The 13,287-nt window shown below is 38.4% G+C and overlaps 1 protein-coding gene across 3 annotated transcripts in view; it reads left to right on the top strand.

Moving 5' to 3' along the window:
- SENP6 (SUMO specific peptidase 6) overlaps positions 1 to 3,110 on the top strand; it is a 75,264-nt gene extending 72,154 nt beyond the window's left edge. For all 3 annotated transcript variants that reach the window (XM_033054702.2, XM_033054700.2, XM_033054701.2), the window contains one exon: positions 1,110 to 3,110. In XM_033054702.2, coding sequence (XP_032910593.1) covers positions 1,110 to 1,310 — 201 coding nt within the window. In that variant the 3' untranslated portion in view covers positions 1,311 to 3,110. The remainder of the gene's footprint in view (positions 1 to 1,109) is intronic.
- Positions 3,111 to 13,287: the final 10,177 nt, after the last annotated feature.

Here is a 13,287-nt window from a genome sequence, read left to right as displayed (position 1 = left end):
GTATGTGGGAGCAGGTGCTTAATCTGTTGCCTGTGAACTGTTCAGGCACATCTTTTTGTTCTTTGTGGACTTACTCTAAGTGCTAAAATCACGGTGTGTGTCTTTTGAAAGCGCGGCTGGCTTGTCAGAGCGGGTGAGCAGAGCGGATGCCCCGGGGGGCTGTCCCAGCCGGACTCAGCGCTCGGAGCCCGCGCTGCCCCTGGGGGCCGCCAGGGGCCGCTCGGGAGGGCAGAGCCTGCGGGGCGAGCACAGCGCGGCCGGCCTCGCCCTGCCACTGCTTGTCCCGCACCGCGCACACACAGAAATGGTGCTAGTGCAACATCAAGCACGTGCTCCTGCGCGCTATGTCACTAGGTTTTTTTCACAAACAGCTTTACTGATCTTACCTCAGTGATGAATGTAATTCACTCTTAAAGAACCCTGATGATCTAAACTGGAGTACAGAGAGGGACGAACTTTTTTGAGAGACAGCACTGTTCCCCAGATTGTCATTGGGTTAGGGTGGAACTGTTGTACAGTATCACTGAAGAGGAGTAGATAATGCATTGAAATAATAGTTACTGTAATATTTGAATGAATGGTACCAGCAAGAAAACAGAATGTAAGTATAAAATTATTGGTGGTAGGTAGCGGCTTTGTTTTCTAAAATCTAAATCTGTCTTGCCTAATTGGTCATAATCCTAAAGGTTATTTTATAAGGAGTGTTTTGGATTCCTGATCAGCTTTCAGTTTTTATACTAGTGATTCTTAAAAAAAAGTCTTGTATCTTTACAGTAGTTTTTTCTCTCACTCACTTTTTTTTTTTAATTAGAAGAGTTTTTACGTTTATATTTATGCCGAAAAATGCTTAGTCTAAAGAAAACACAGTTGATTGTTCAGGCATTCTTATAATCAGGACTGTGGTCTGGATGGATTTTAGTCTGTAACATACTGAAGCTTAATTGATTTTACCATAATTATACCATGTACAAAACACAGAAATGTTAGAAATTTTGTTCCATGCTCATGGAATGAAGTGAGGAAGAATGTAGTTTTCCTCAGTATAGTTTTTTTCAGTCATTTAGGTTATAACTCTTTACTGCAATATCCAAATGACTTTTTTTTTGCAGAATCCCATTTTGAGTTTTGAGCTACCAATGAACTTAACAGACTGGTTTCCACGCCCAAGAATGAAAACCAAAAGAGAAGAAATACGACAAATAATCCTGAATCTCCAGGAACAGCAGAACAAGGACAAGAAGGGACAGAAAGACCCAAATTCAATTTTGCAGGAAAAGACAGAACAACTTACCAACAACAGCTCAGACTGAATGTTGTATCTGTTGCATGTTAGCTCCACAATCAAAACTGAAACCCACATTTTTGTCTGCCCAGACTAAAGATTTGGCGTGTTCTCTGCTCAAAGTTACTTGGGAATGTTTAATGCCTGTATAAATGTGTGTCATAAAATGGTTTAATTCCCACAAAGATGTGTATTAAGTGAGTCTGTACATATGTTAATGAGGCCAACTTTTTCAGCATTTGTAATTACTTTTTTCCACTTGATAGGGAGCTTTTGTTATGTATTTCTGTTAATAGAACTTAAATAGCAACTTCTAAACATAAAGGAAATAAAGAAAATATAGGATAAAATGGTTACCTTTTCCTTTTTCAGTTAAGTTTTAATGTTACATGCTTAAGTAACACATAGGGAATGATTTGGTAGTGAGATAATTAATTCATATTTTGACCCTATTTAGTTGCCCTTTACAAGATTATTCTGCTTGCGCTACAAACAATAATATGGGTAAATGTCTCGATGTACCATGGCCTCCAAGAGGGTGATTCCCATCCTCCCAATATCTAAGTGTAGGCAGTGTCATAGTTCATAGGACCACTTCAGATCTGGGGGTTTACAAGATATGCATTGCAATTACAATTCCGCCCTTGCTTTAGTGGGGCAGGCTAGGGAAAGGGGGAGAGTGCTTCTTGACCAGAGGTAACACTTCAGACAGTATTATAAAAGTGGTTTAAATGAAGCGATTTTGAGTGGCTCTATTAAATCATATTTTGTGGATCCCAGTTGTTGTACAGGTGTATTTTGAGACTTTCTTCATTATAAAATTGTATTTTGGTAAGTGTACTTGGAATAGCAGATTGCCCACATTACATTTTCTATGTTACAATTCTGAATGTTACATTCATATGTGCTTTATCTAAGTAATGAACATTTAAAAAGAAAAAAGTGTATGATTACTATTTTTTCTAATATCCATGCAAAAAACCAAAATACCAGTGTTCATTGCTTGCTTGTTTGTTCTTGGCTTTACGTAGCATCAGACTAATGTAGGGACTTGCTTGGATATTTCCAGTGTATTTTGATTTTACAACAATCTAAAATGTCATTGTTGCTTAAACTGCAAATGTAGCCTTTTATCCCTGTTCTAGAAAGGCTTTGGCATTGAAGTGAGTAAAGTAAGAAAAGATTTGTGCAAGGATATATATCTTCATTTTTCTACTAATGCAGATATCTTTGACGGGAACCAGAAAGTGTCACTTCCCAGGAAAGAATTTGTGGGAGTAGAGAGGGATATTCTATCTCTCCTTGCAGATAATATTTTCTCTCCTGATTTTTCTACTGGGAGTGTCATTTACCATTCCCTTCTCCCAAAGAGAAGCAGCAGAGAGTTCATTAGCTGACCTCTGGGCCCCTTGAGATTTTATTTTTGTACACAACATCAAATCTAACCCAGTGCTTCATGGCCTCCATGAGTTTTCATTCTCACTAAACCCTGAAAATACAGCTGCTAATGACGTTACTTCCAGGGCATTCCTGCACAGAGGACTCTCTGTGACACCGTCTGTTTACAGGGGGGTTTTCTCTCCCCAAGGCAGAGTGGTTGCACACAGAGCAATAGAACTGTGGGCTGCTAATCTTTTGTACAGATAACCTGTGGGATTTAGGGGAGTTGTTCATTCCCTGGTTTCTCTTGCATAAACCCTGGGCCCCATGGAGATTATGTAAGCACCAGATATATGTGTTCTGTTAGAGATGACTCCTGCAGTTTTCTTGTTGAAAGAATGTGGGAGCAATTTCCTGGACTACAAATTAAATACATAATGTGCACACATCTGAGTTGTTTCCTCCTTCAAATTTTTATCCAGTATTCTTGCCATTGGTGGGGGAAAAGAGGGATAAAGTAGTTCCAGCATGTGGAAATGCAGGGTCTTGTGTATCTGGCTTTAGTGCAACTGACATATTGGAATAGTAGTTTATACAAGAGAGGGAAGGAAAAATAATTTCTTTGAAATAGAGGAGAGAGAATTGCAGATAGAATGTATTCCTTCCTAGTGTAGGCTTTCCCAGTAGTATGTTTTAATTATATGGAATATATCCATATTTCATCAATATAGTAGTTTTTCCTTTTTCTAATATTTGTGATCCAGGTTCATATTTTGATGCTGTAGAACTGTTTGGTTCTTTTACTGGGAATGGCCTGGTGCTTCCTCCTTTTCCTTTCCTTTTCCTGTTCTCCCCTTTGTCCTCCTTCCCTTTTACTGTTTTTCAAAGCTGTGAAGAAAGTGTGGGATTTACTATCATTCAATGTTAAAGGTCTCAAGATCTTCAGTCACATACAGCAAGTTAATATACATGTTAAATATAGGAAACTTATTTTTTTAATAAAATGTGACATTAATAGAAAAAAAACCTTACAGAATTAAGAATGAGTTATTTAAGACCTTCCTGACTTGGTTTCATAAGCTCACTACTGCATGTGCTTGGTAAGTGGTTTTTACTAACATGATAGTGGGCAATGCTGCAATGTTTTGCAATCTTAACAAGTTGTACCAGTGCCTTTTCTGAACCAGATTTGTTCAGTGGAAGCTAGTAGGGTGGGGACTAGATAAGTGTATTTAATAATGGCATGACAACATGTACACTCTATGGAAAGTATATGCTGTATATTTCTTTAAACGATTCAGGATTACAAGTGCTTTAAAAGTAGCCTGACTGCATTCTGCAGTGTAAGGGATCAGATGGCCACCTAATTAAATGTATCTGTTTGTATTGTTTTTCAGGTTGGGTAGAATAACAGTTAAGAATTCTTATTAAGGTTTTAGATTACTTAGCATAAAAAATTCATGTTCTTGTGGTGCACATTTGCAGGATAGCTGCAAAAGCAGAAGAGACATCTAAGTAGTCCCTTGAGACACTTCTATTTTTCCTGCTGAGAAGCTGAGCACACTTCGAAGACCAGAGACTTGGAACATAATTGATTTTGAGGTTGCACTATGTTCTTGTCTTGAAAGAATCTGACTTCCAAAACATTCAGTAAAAAAAGAGTGAAGAATCAAACAAGCTTTACAGCAAGATGAGGAAACTATGCTATTGATTTTCAGTTTTTTCATGTCTTGCACAGCAAATGAGTAAAGCAGAACATGTATGATTTTTAATTTCTATTAATATAGTACCTCTGAAAACTGAAATACTAGACTTCTCTTACAAACAAACAGCAGCTGTTTCCTTAATTTAGTAATTTATTCTGTTCCCCTCTGATTTTTAAATAGAACGTATTTTTGGTCACTGGTTAAAGCTTTATATTGTTAACATGACACTTGTGTTTTAGCACATGAACAGAAGTAGGTATAATGATGCTTGGTCTTTGCAGTCCTGACTCGTGGGAATCATGAGAGGTACTAGAGTCTGATAAAATATTTTGTTTCTGTTTTGGTACAACACTTTTACAGCAGTCTTTCTTCAGTGGTGCAGACTCAGTACCCTTAAAGAATCTCTGTGCAGTGAGTTGGGTTCACAAAGGTACTTCACCCAGTTTTTTGACTTTCCACATCTACTGGAAATCAAAGGGGAGCTGATGTTACAAACCACAGCTTTGAAACAGTAAGAGTGAGGCAACAGCCATTTTACTTACCTTTCACCACCTTACTTTTGAAGTAAATCCTTTCTGCTTGACTCAGTAATGCCTGGTCAAAGATGTGATGAAAGATGTCTGTTTTCTAGGCTCCAGTCTGGTTAAGGGAGGATGCAATCTGGAAGGTGATTGTTCTCTCAGTTGTGGTCTGTTGTAGTTTTCTGGCAGGCTTGATTTTGCTTGTTTTTTAACAAATTTGCATTTGGAGTTGTTCAACCCTGTGGTTACAAATGGAAACTGGGTAATGTACACCATTCCTTAGGGATTTCTTATTCAGTTTGGGGAGTAATTGCTAGCCACAACCTAGATTCAAACAGCCAGCCTGTTTCTTGTTTATATTTTCCAGTTTGCTTGGTTTTTCCCTTAGGTTTTTCTTTCCTGTGAGACTCACAGTTGATGTACCTGGGGTAGAGCAAGCAGCGCTATTTGCAATGCATGGTGCTTAAAAAGATAGATAAGCTATGTTCATACATGAATATATATGAACAGAAGATTATCTGGATTCAAAAGTATCCAGTTTCTAGTAAATGAGACAGACTTGACTTACATGTCTTTTTTTATTTTTTGTCTTCTCCTTTCTTAGTTGTTAATGCTTATTAGTCATTATGTAACTCTCTAGAGTTCTATAGGGTATGACTTCACCTAAACAATCATCAGGTAAATAATTCAGTAGTGGCAGGAAAGAAAACTTGCTATTTTTTGAGTAAAAGATTCTTGTACATCTGCAGCAATAGGGCTGAATGTACTGTATAAATAGATGGTTTATTTTAATAGACTAGTCAAATCCACATTGTACATCTGTCCATTTGCATATTTTTAGATTTAGTTTCATGGTTTTAGATGATACTTAAAAATTCCATTTCAGGACCAGGTTCTCATCTACTGTAGGCTGACTGGATAAGGGTAATGGGAACCAGACTGTTTGAGTCAGCTGAGTATTTATTCCCCATAAGCTGTGAGGATCCCCTTAGAGGAAAAGCATCATGCTCTGGCCAGCCTGAGCTTCCTCCCTGCAGAGTCTGTGTAGACTCTGGCCTAAACACCAGAGATTAAAACATGTTAGATTTCCTCAGTGGTGTACCTTAGGGAAATGTATCTAGTATTTACACAAAACTGTATCTGTATAAACATATTTCCAAGTTTAGGAACTTAGTTTACTTTTGCACATATACTGATGTCAACTAAATATACTAGAACTGAAGATACCAATGCCGTCTCACAGCAGTAGTTTGCAAACTGTTAGCAAACCTCTACCCCATTGTCCTCCAGATGTAACTGTTTTAAACAAGCTCTGTGACAGTGCCTGTTTACATCAGGCTTCTCCTTCCTAACTTAAATTTTGAAAAACTACCCTGATTCCCATATCTTTACATGTATGTAGGAAATGTGGTGGTAGCCTGGACAGGCACATTATTATACATTGGACCAAACCTAGGAACTCTCAGGAAATGTTTGGAATTGCAAGTTTCTAGGATCTAAAAATTTAGGATCATAGAATGGTTTGGGTTGGAAGGCACCTTAAAGATCATCTAGTGCCAACCTGGCTGCTGTGGACAAGGACACCTCCCACAGACCAGCTCAGAGACCCATTCAACCTGGCCTTGATGAATGCACTGTTTATGTAGCAAACCAAAAACAGTAATTATTTTAGTTCTGGAGAACTTCATATTTGCATCTTCAGGCCAGGAAATTTATTTCATACTATACATCTGTAATACACCAGATAGTGTGTCAATTCTGTCATACAAAAAAGTGAAGCTAACCCCAAAAGAGCACTATTACAAGATGACACATTTCTCACAGAAAATAGTACTAAATAGGTCATAAGTTGTACTGGAATGCAAACAAATGGAGCGTGTTTTTTACTTAAATGTTCCTCAGTCCTGAAGCTTAAACTACTTTGTAAACAATATTGTAATGATATCTCCATGTTACAAAAGGGCATTAAAAGACCGTGAGAAGTTGCACAGCTTCCTCCCATCCTATAAACTCACTGAATTTTCTAGACTTCAAACAAAATTTGCACTGCAGATGAATTTTAGGTTCCAGAATCAAGGGATATTTTTAAAGCAAATGTCTGCAACAATTTGTTGAATGTGTTTGTATGGACAGCTTATGATGCAATATTTAATTAAAAAGTCATATAGCTTTTAATTTTTTTCCTTCTGTTGAAGCCAGGTCTTTGTTTTGCAAGGAGAGTGTTCTGCAGATGAATTTTTTAGCTCATTTTTGGCTCTACACCTTACTGTATAGTTTTTTTGTGAGTTTTTCATTCTGCTCTGTTATTCTCCATCTTTCATCTGTGGTTAATGAACTTGAATGCAGTATAGTTAGCCTGATTTCTAACTTGCTTTCACACTTGCATCCCTGTGTCTTGGTTGTCTGTATAAAGCGAGTAAGTTTGTGGAGTCAGTGCAGGTTCCCTATTTCATAGGGACATTGTTGAATTCAAATAGTTTCTTGAAATTTTTTCAGGCCAGTTAGATGCTAGGTGGGGTGAACTTGGCTTCACTCTTATTTTATCCAATCAGAGTTGCTCCATATCATTATCTCCATATTGCAAGTTGTATGCTGGAGTTCAGGGAAAGACATTAAAAGCATTTTAGTTTAACTAAGCTAAGCTACTCTAAACTGCTGAAATTCATGCTTCAGCTACTCACCTGTGAGCATTGAAAAGTAACCTTAGAAAGATGCTTGCTGTAAAAGTAGCTTACTTAGCTACTTGAGAGAAACCAGTTTTGTGGTTAGGAGAATTGTTTGCCTAGACGGAAATTCTATTGACCTGAGATTTACCTGAGTGTTGAAGTGAGTGTTTAATTCTCTCTTCCAGTTTCTTTCTGTGTTCTTTACACAGTGGTGCTTTCAACTGTACTTGTAAAGTTGTTATTTGATTGTTCTGAGTTTGGAAATGGTGGCAAATCTTACCCTAAACGTCTCAAATTGGGCACCTGAAAATAAGAATGTAGCTAATGATAGCTGGAAAATATTTGTAACTTTCCAAATGGATAATTTTCCTATAGCAATTGGTCATGTGCTTATGTTTGAAAAACATTATTTAGATAATTTTTTTAATTGTACATTTTTTTTCATTACATTCTCATGAGCAATACAAATCATATAGCTCGTAGTTGTCTGTACTGTGAAATTTTAAGTTCCCTAAACACTGACTTAGCATCTATTGGAAAAAGTGGTATCTGAAGAAAGTGTGATCATGTAGAAGTTTGTATATACAAGTGGACTAAGTTAAGACTCCTCTACAATTTATTTTTTTTAATGCTTCCTGCTTTCTTAGTGATTATGTTTGTCTTGCTTAATGTGGGTTTTGCATTGTGCACACTGGTTTTTCTGACTTCCATTGTCAGTATATGATGGTCACTCCTAGAACTAATGCCACAATTCTCATTTCTGTTACTCCATAAGCAGTCATAGTGTGTTGTCATTTCTTGCCTACCTAGATGAAAACGTGAGGGGAGAAATTGATGGTGGTTTTTACAGATTTTACCCAAGCATCACTTGTCCATTGCTGTCCTTCTTCCAAACCCCTGATGAGATCCTTTGTGTACTGGTTCTCCCAGTCTCTCTTGGCTCTTACATCTGTTGATCTTTTATCATGTCTCTAAGCTCAGTTCTTCAATCTACACTCCAGAAAAATGGCCAATGCTATCTTTTTCCCTCTGTGATCCTGTGTGGCCAACTTCATCAGCAGAGAAGCTGAGGAAGTATGGGCTAGATGAGCAGATGGAGAGATGTATTAAAGGCTGAATATCTGAACTTGGAGATGGTGATCCATGGTACAGTATCTAGTTGGAGGCTGGTAACAAACTGACTAGAGGTATGGACACAAACTGAAACAGAAGATGTTTTCTCTGAGCATCAGGAAACACTTTTACCATGCAGGTGACCAAGTACTGGCATGAGTTGCCCCAAGAGGCTGTGGAATCTCCATCCTTGGAGCTACTCAAAAGCTGTCTGGACATGGTCCTGGGCAACTGGCTCTGAGGGTCCCTGCTTGAGCAGGGGTTGCACCAGACAACATCCAGAGGTCCCTTCTGACCTCGGCCACTCTGATTCTGTGGGTTTACTCTGAGTTCCTGTACTTGGTGTGACAAACCTGGCTGATGCTGCAGAGGAAATACTGGGCAGTGCTGCAGTGGAGGTGCTGCAGTTCCAGGTGTGCTGTTCTGAGAATTAAGCTACTGGGGTCAAGAGCAGCCCACACCTGATGCCCATCAGAAATTCCCAGTTTCACTAAATTTGGTTGCATTTCAAGACTGTTGGCAAAAGGCACAGCTCCAGCATAAAATACAACTTGCTTGTCAAATTTAAATCTATGCTACAGGTCTTTGGGCAGTTTTATTAGAAAGCATAATCCATGTTACTGTTCTTTAACAATGTGAGCAGAAGCATTTTAGCTAGCATTCAATTTGCAGCAAATACTTAACCTGGAAAACTTTAAACTGGGCAGCCAAAGGTTAGTGGAGGTATTATAAGCAACTGAAGGTGAAATGCAGCAGTTCTTGATACCTGCTATTTTTCTGGAATAATTTGAGTAGTCGTGCAATTCCTAGAACTGTTTGTGAACAGATAGACAATTGAAATTATTAGCACATTTACTAACTGAGTCAGAACTGGACAATTTGGTGCTCTCTGGGCCAAATAAGCATGCCAGGAGAGAACGTCATGCTACAGTGAGTGTTTAACTTCTCAGTGAAGTTTGCCTTCAAGTCCTACCACAAGGGGTTGAAGAGCTGGTGGAATTTAGGTGGGGGTGTAAAACCCAGCTCAAGAGCTGCTCACCAGCAGGAAAACACTCAGGGTGAGGTTTAAGATAATCTAGTTATCTCACATATGGAAAGGGTATGGGGAAGCAACTTGAGTCTGTGCTTTTGGTAGTGTTCAAGTGCATGTGTAACTGCACTGCAAAGGAACAGAGAGGGCTGAAACAATGTACTGCTTTGGCAGCCTGTTTTTCTGGCAAAAGAGTATTATTCCTTCTTACAGTAATCAGTGGTCCCCCAGCAAGCTTGTTAAGTGGTTTGCCCAGATGGATAGCAACAACAGAGTTCACATCTTTGAGAGTGGATTTATCCAAGAGGCAATCTAAATGAAACTCTCTCTGTTCTGTATAATAACCACACAGTGATAAGTGAAGGCTAGACAGGAGGGAGGTGCCTTCAAGAGCTTTGCATTCCTACCTCAGCAGCATTAGCAATCTTCCTTTTCAGCGTTTTTCTCATGTATATTTTTTCTTTTCTTGCTTCTTAAATCAACATGAAGCATAGGAAGTTTACAGCTAGACCCTCATATTTTGTGAATCAGGTTATTGCCAGACCTCCTCAAGTCCCTGTCCAAAGGTGTGTTGGAATTTCAAGGGGATTACTTATTCCTCTTAAACTTTTCTTTCCCAAAACTAGCTCAAAAACTAAAGCTAAAAACTGCTAAAATAAACAGTCTGAAATGGGATGAAAAAAAGTCAAGGTATATTTAACAGGAGATAATTGTTCATGAATACACTAGATGAACAGTGGCTTTTACAGAAAGATTTGCAAATTAGTTAATAACCCCACAGAATTCCCTTTGCTAAGAAGTGTGAGAAACTCTCAGTACCATGATCTCAGTACTGAATCCATACTAAAGTTCATTTAACTGCAGGTGAGTAGCCCCTGCTCCATGAAGGAAGGACAGCCCTATTCCTGACAGCTACAGGTTACCTATTTATTGCAGGCTACTTTTGTTTTTCAGGTGAGCTTGTGGTTATTTTATTGGCAACTGCTGTTCATCACTGAAAAGGAATTCCGTGTAGGTGATCACAGAGTGCATCGAGGGGGAGTGGGGCCAGGAACTTAAAAAAAGCCAACTCTGTGGTAATTGCTAATGTGTGTTATCTGTGTGGGTTTTTCTGGGTTCTCTTCTCTACACGAGAGATCCTCCCTGTCCTCCAGATGCTGTATCTAAACCGGTGGGGCCCATTCTCCTTTTAAATATGCATGAGAGGGGGCCCATGATATCTTTGCCAAAGAGAAGCTTCGGCAGAAACAAAAGAAAATTCTTTCCCCAGAGACGTGGGGCGTGTTCTACAAGGAATGGAATCCATCTGTCTTCAAATACTGGGATGGCTCCAGGAATATCTTCCAGCTACCCTGGGGTACTGTAATCTCATTTTCCTCTCCTCACCATTTGTGTTTATAGAATGAATTCATTCACAAAAGTAAACCAAAAAGCAGTGGCCTTCAGAAGGACTGCAAGTTCACAAGTCAGGGATTCCCCTTACCTCCCTTCATGCTATTATTTATGCAAGCCTCATTTGCTGGAGCTACCCACAATTCAAAATAATCTATTTGCTTAATTGTATTATCCTTTAAGGAGAGGAAATTGAAAAGTGGGACCAGTCCAAAAGAATTACTCTCAGTCAAAAAACAGCTTCAGAAACCAGTCACACATTGCTAGGGGTGAAAATGCAAAACCATCGATCTTCCTAAACTAACATGTTGTCAAAGGAAAAACTACTCATGAACTGAAATGAAACAGGAGGACTTTAAATAGGAACTCTTACCTTAAAACATAATGTCTAAAATTTTTTGTTACTTGTATGAAGCTGTTGAAATACAGAAGGCCTGTGGAAGTTAGAATATTTTTTAAAAAATCGGGTATAGTCAAAATAGATGTTAATGTAAGCTCTGCAGGAAAGAGAGAGAAAAAAGGATCATTTCACTACTGTCAAAATTGGAGAATTATGTATATGCACATAACATTAAGTAAAAGGGAGCAGATAAAACAAGACTTACACATTTATTTCCAGTAAATAATTTACATGATAAGGAAATGAATAGTGCTTATCTAGAGCAAGCCTGCTTGGAAAGAAACCAAATATTGATCCTGGAAGGAACGTCATCTACTACTGCTAAAATCTCAGAAAATTTTCTTGTTCTTTCTCTGAACTTAAGCTGCTCAACCTTGAGCCAAGTTAGAAAGATTCTTTTGCAAACATATGAGCAAGCTATTATTTATCCAGACAAATAATAGATAAATTGTGGTGGCAGCTTCAATAGCCCCATTTGCAAACTCTGCAAGGGTAACTCCAAAACTGTTCTACAACCAGTGACTTTAGTTTTTATCAAAAACTGGTTGTAAAACTAAAAAACAATTTTTGGGGAGTATCTAAGTGCTAAACCAGAATACTCAGCTGTTAGGAAATGCCAAGAGTTGCTGCTGGCAAGCTATGACATATTTTACTGTGACCACATTACAAAGATACAGTGTCATTACATCACACTCATGTACACTTGGAGTATGCCAACAAAACAGTGTAAAGCAAATGAACTGCTGGCCTTACATTAAGTCATTACCTGTGACTTAAGTCAGTGCCCATGGACATTTTTACAGGCAGAACTTTACCCATTACATGCAATGTGTACTTGTAGCTATGTGTAATCCACATGGAAAGCCAGCTAATATGAACATGATTCAAACACAAGCATTCCACCTGGAGAGATGCATACAGTAAAGGCTTGAAATCAATGTAAAGCCAGATTTTTGCATTTAATTTTTCATCATAAAGTCTGGGGAGAGAAAATGAGCAGCTATGAGACTAAACTCTTGAGAACAACCATCTCAGGAGTGAAATTTTTAATGCAAGTGTGGGAGCCTTTACTTTTTCCCATTTATATTGAATAGTCCGAAGTTTGATCTGAGTTATACACAAGAATTTGCTTCCATTGAAATTTTAGGACATTGTATGATATTTGAAATAAAAACTTATGTCATATCCTCTCAGGATTTTCTGAGAAATCACCTGGCGTCCTTTACCTGCCCATCCTTTCAAACTACATTCATCAAGACCAGGTTGGATGGGGCTTTGAGCAACCTGGTCAAGCAGGTATCTGATCATGGCAATGGGGCTGGAACTAGATGATCTTTAAGGTCCCTTCCAACTCAAATCATTCTGTGATTCTGTGAACAAAAGCCTAATATCCTCTCAGGATTTTCTGAGAAATCATCTAGGGTCCTTTACCTGCTCATTCTTCCAAACTACCATTGAACAGCTCTGACAAAATATGGTGGTTCATACAGTAACACAACTTTTTAAAAAATATAAGGAAACTTTAATGACAAAAGCTGTTTACTATGCATAGCAACTCGGATTCAACAACATATCAAAATGTTCAATTTTAATGTTTGGGTGAATGAAGACACCTTGGACATCTGGAATATTTTCAGTTCTCTTTGGCAGGACTACAAAAGGTGCATGTGCATGTCAAATGCTGTGCTGCCTTGTATTGTTGATCTTACTGCCTTTGGAATGCTTGTGGAATTCCTGGTAGGCCATTCAAAACGTAGAGTTTGCACGTTGGAGATGGTGCTGTTACAGCTCTGGTTC

The sequence above is a fragment of the Catharus ustulatus genome, chromosome 3 (assembly GCF_009819885.2).
Source record: "Catharus ustulatus isolate bCatUst1 chromosome 3, bCatUst1.pri.v2, whole genome shotgun sequence".
In the NCBI taxonomy this organism is placed as follows: domain Eukaryota; kingdom Metazoa; phylum Chordata; class Aves; order Passeriformes; family Turdidae; genus Catharus; species Catharus ustulatus.
This window is presented reverse-complemented; position numbering and strand designations above follow the sequence as displayed.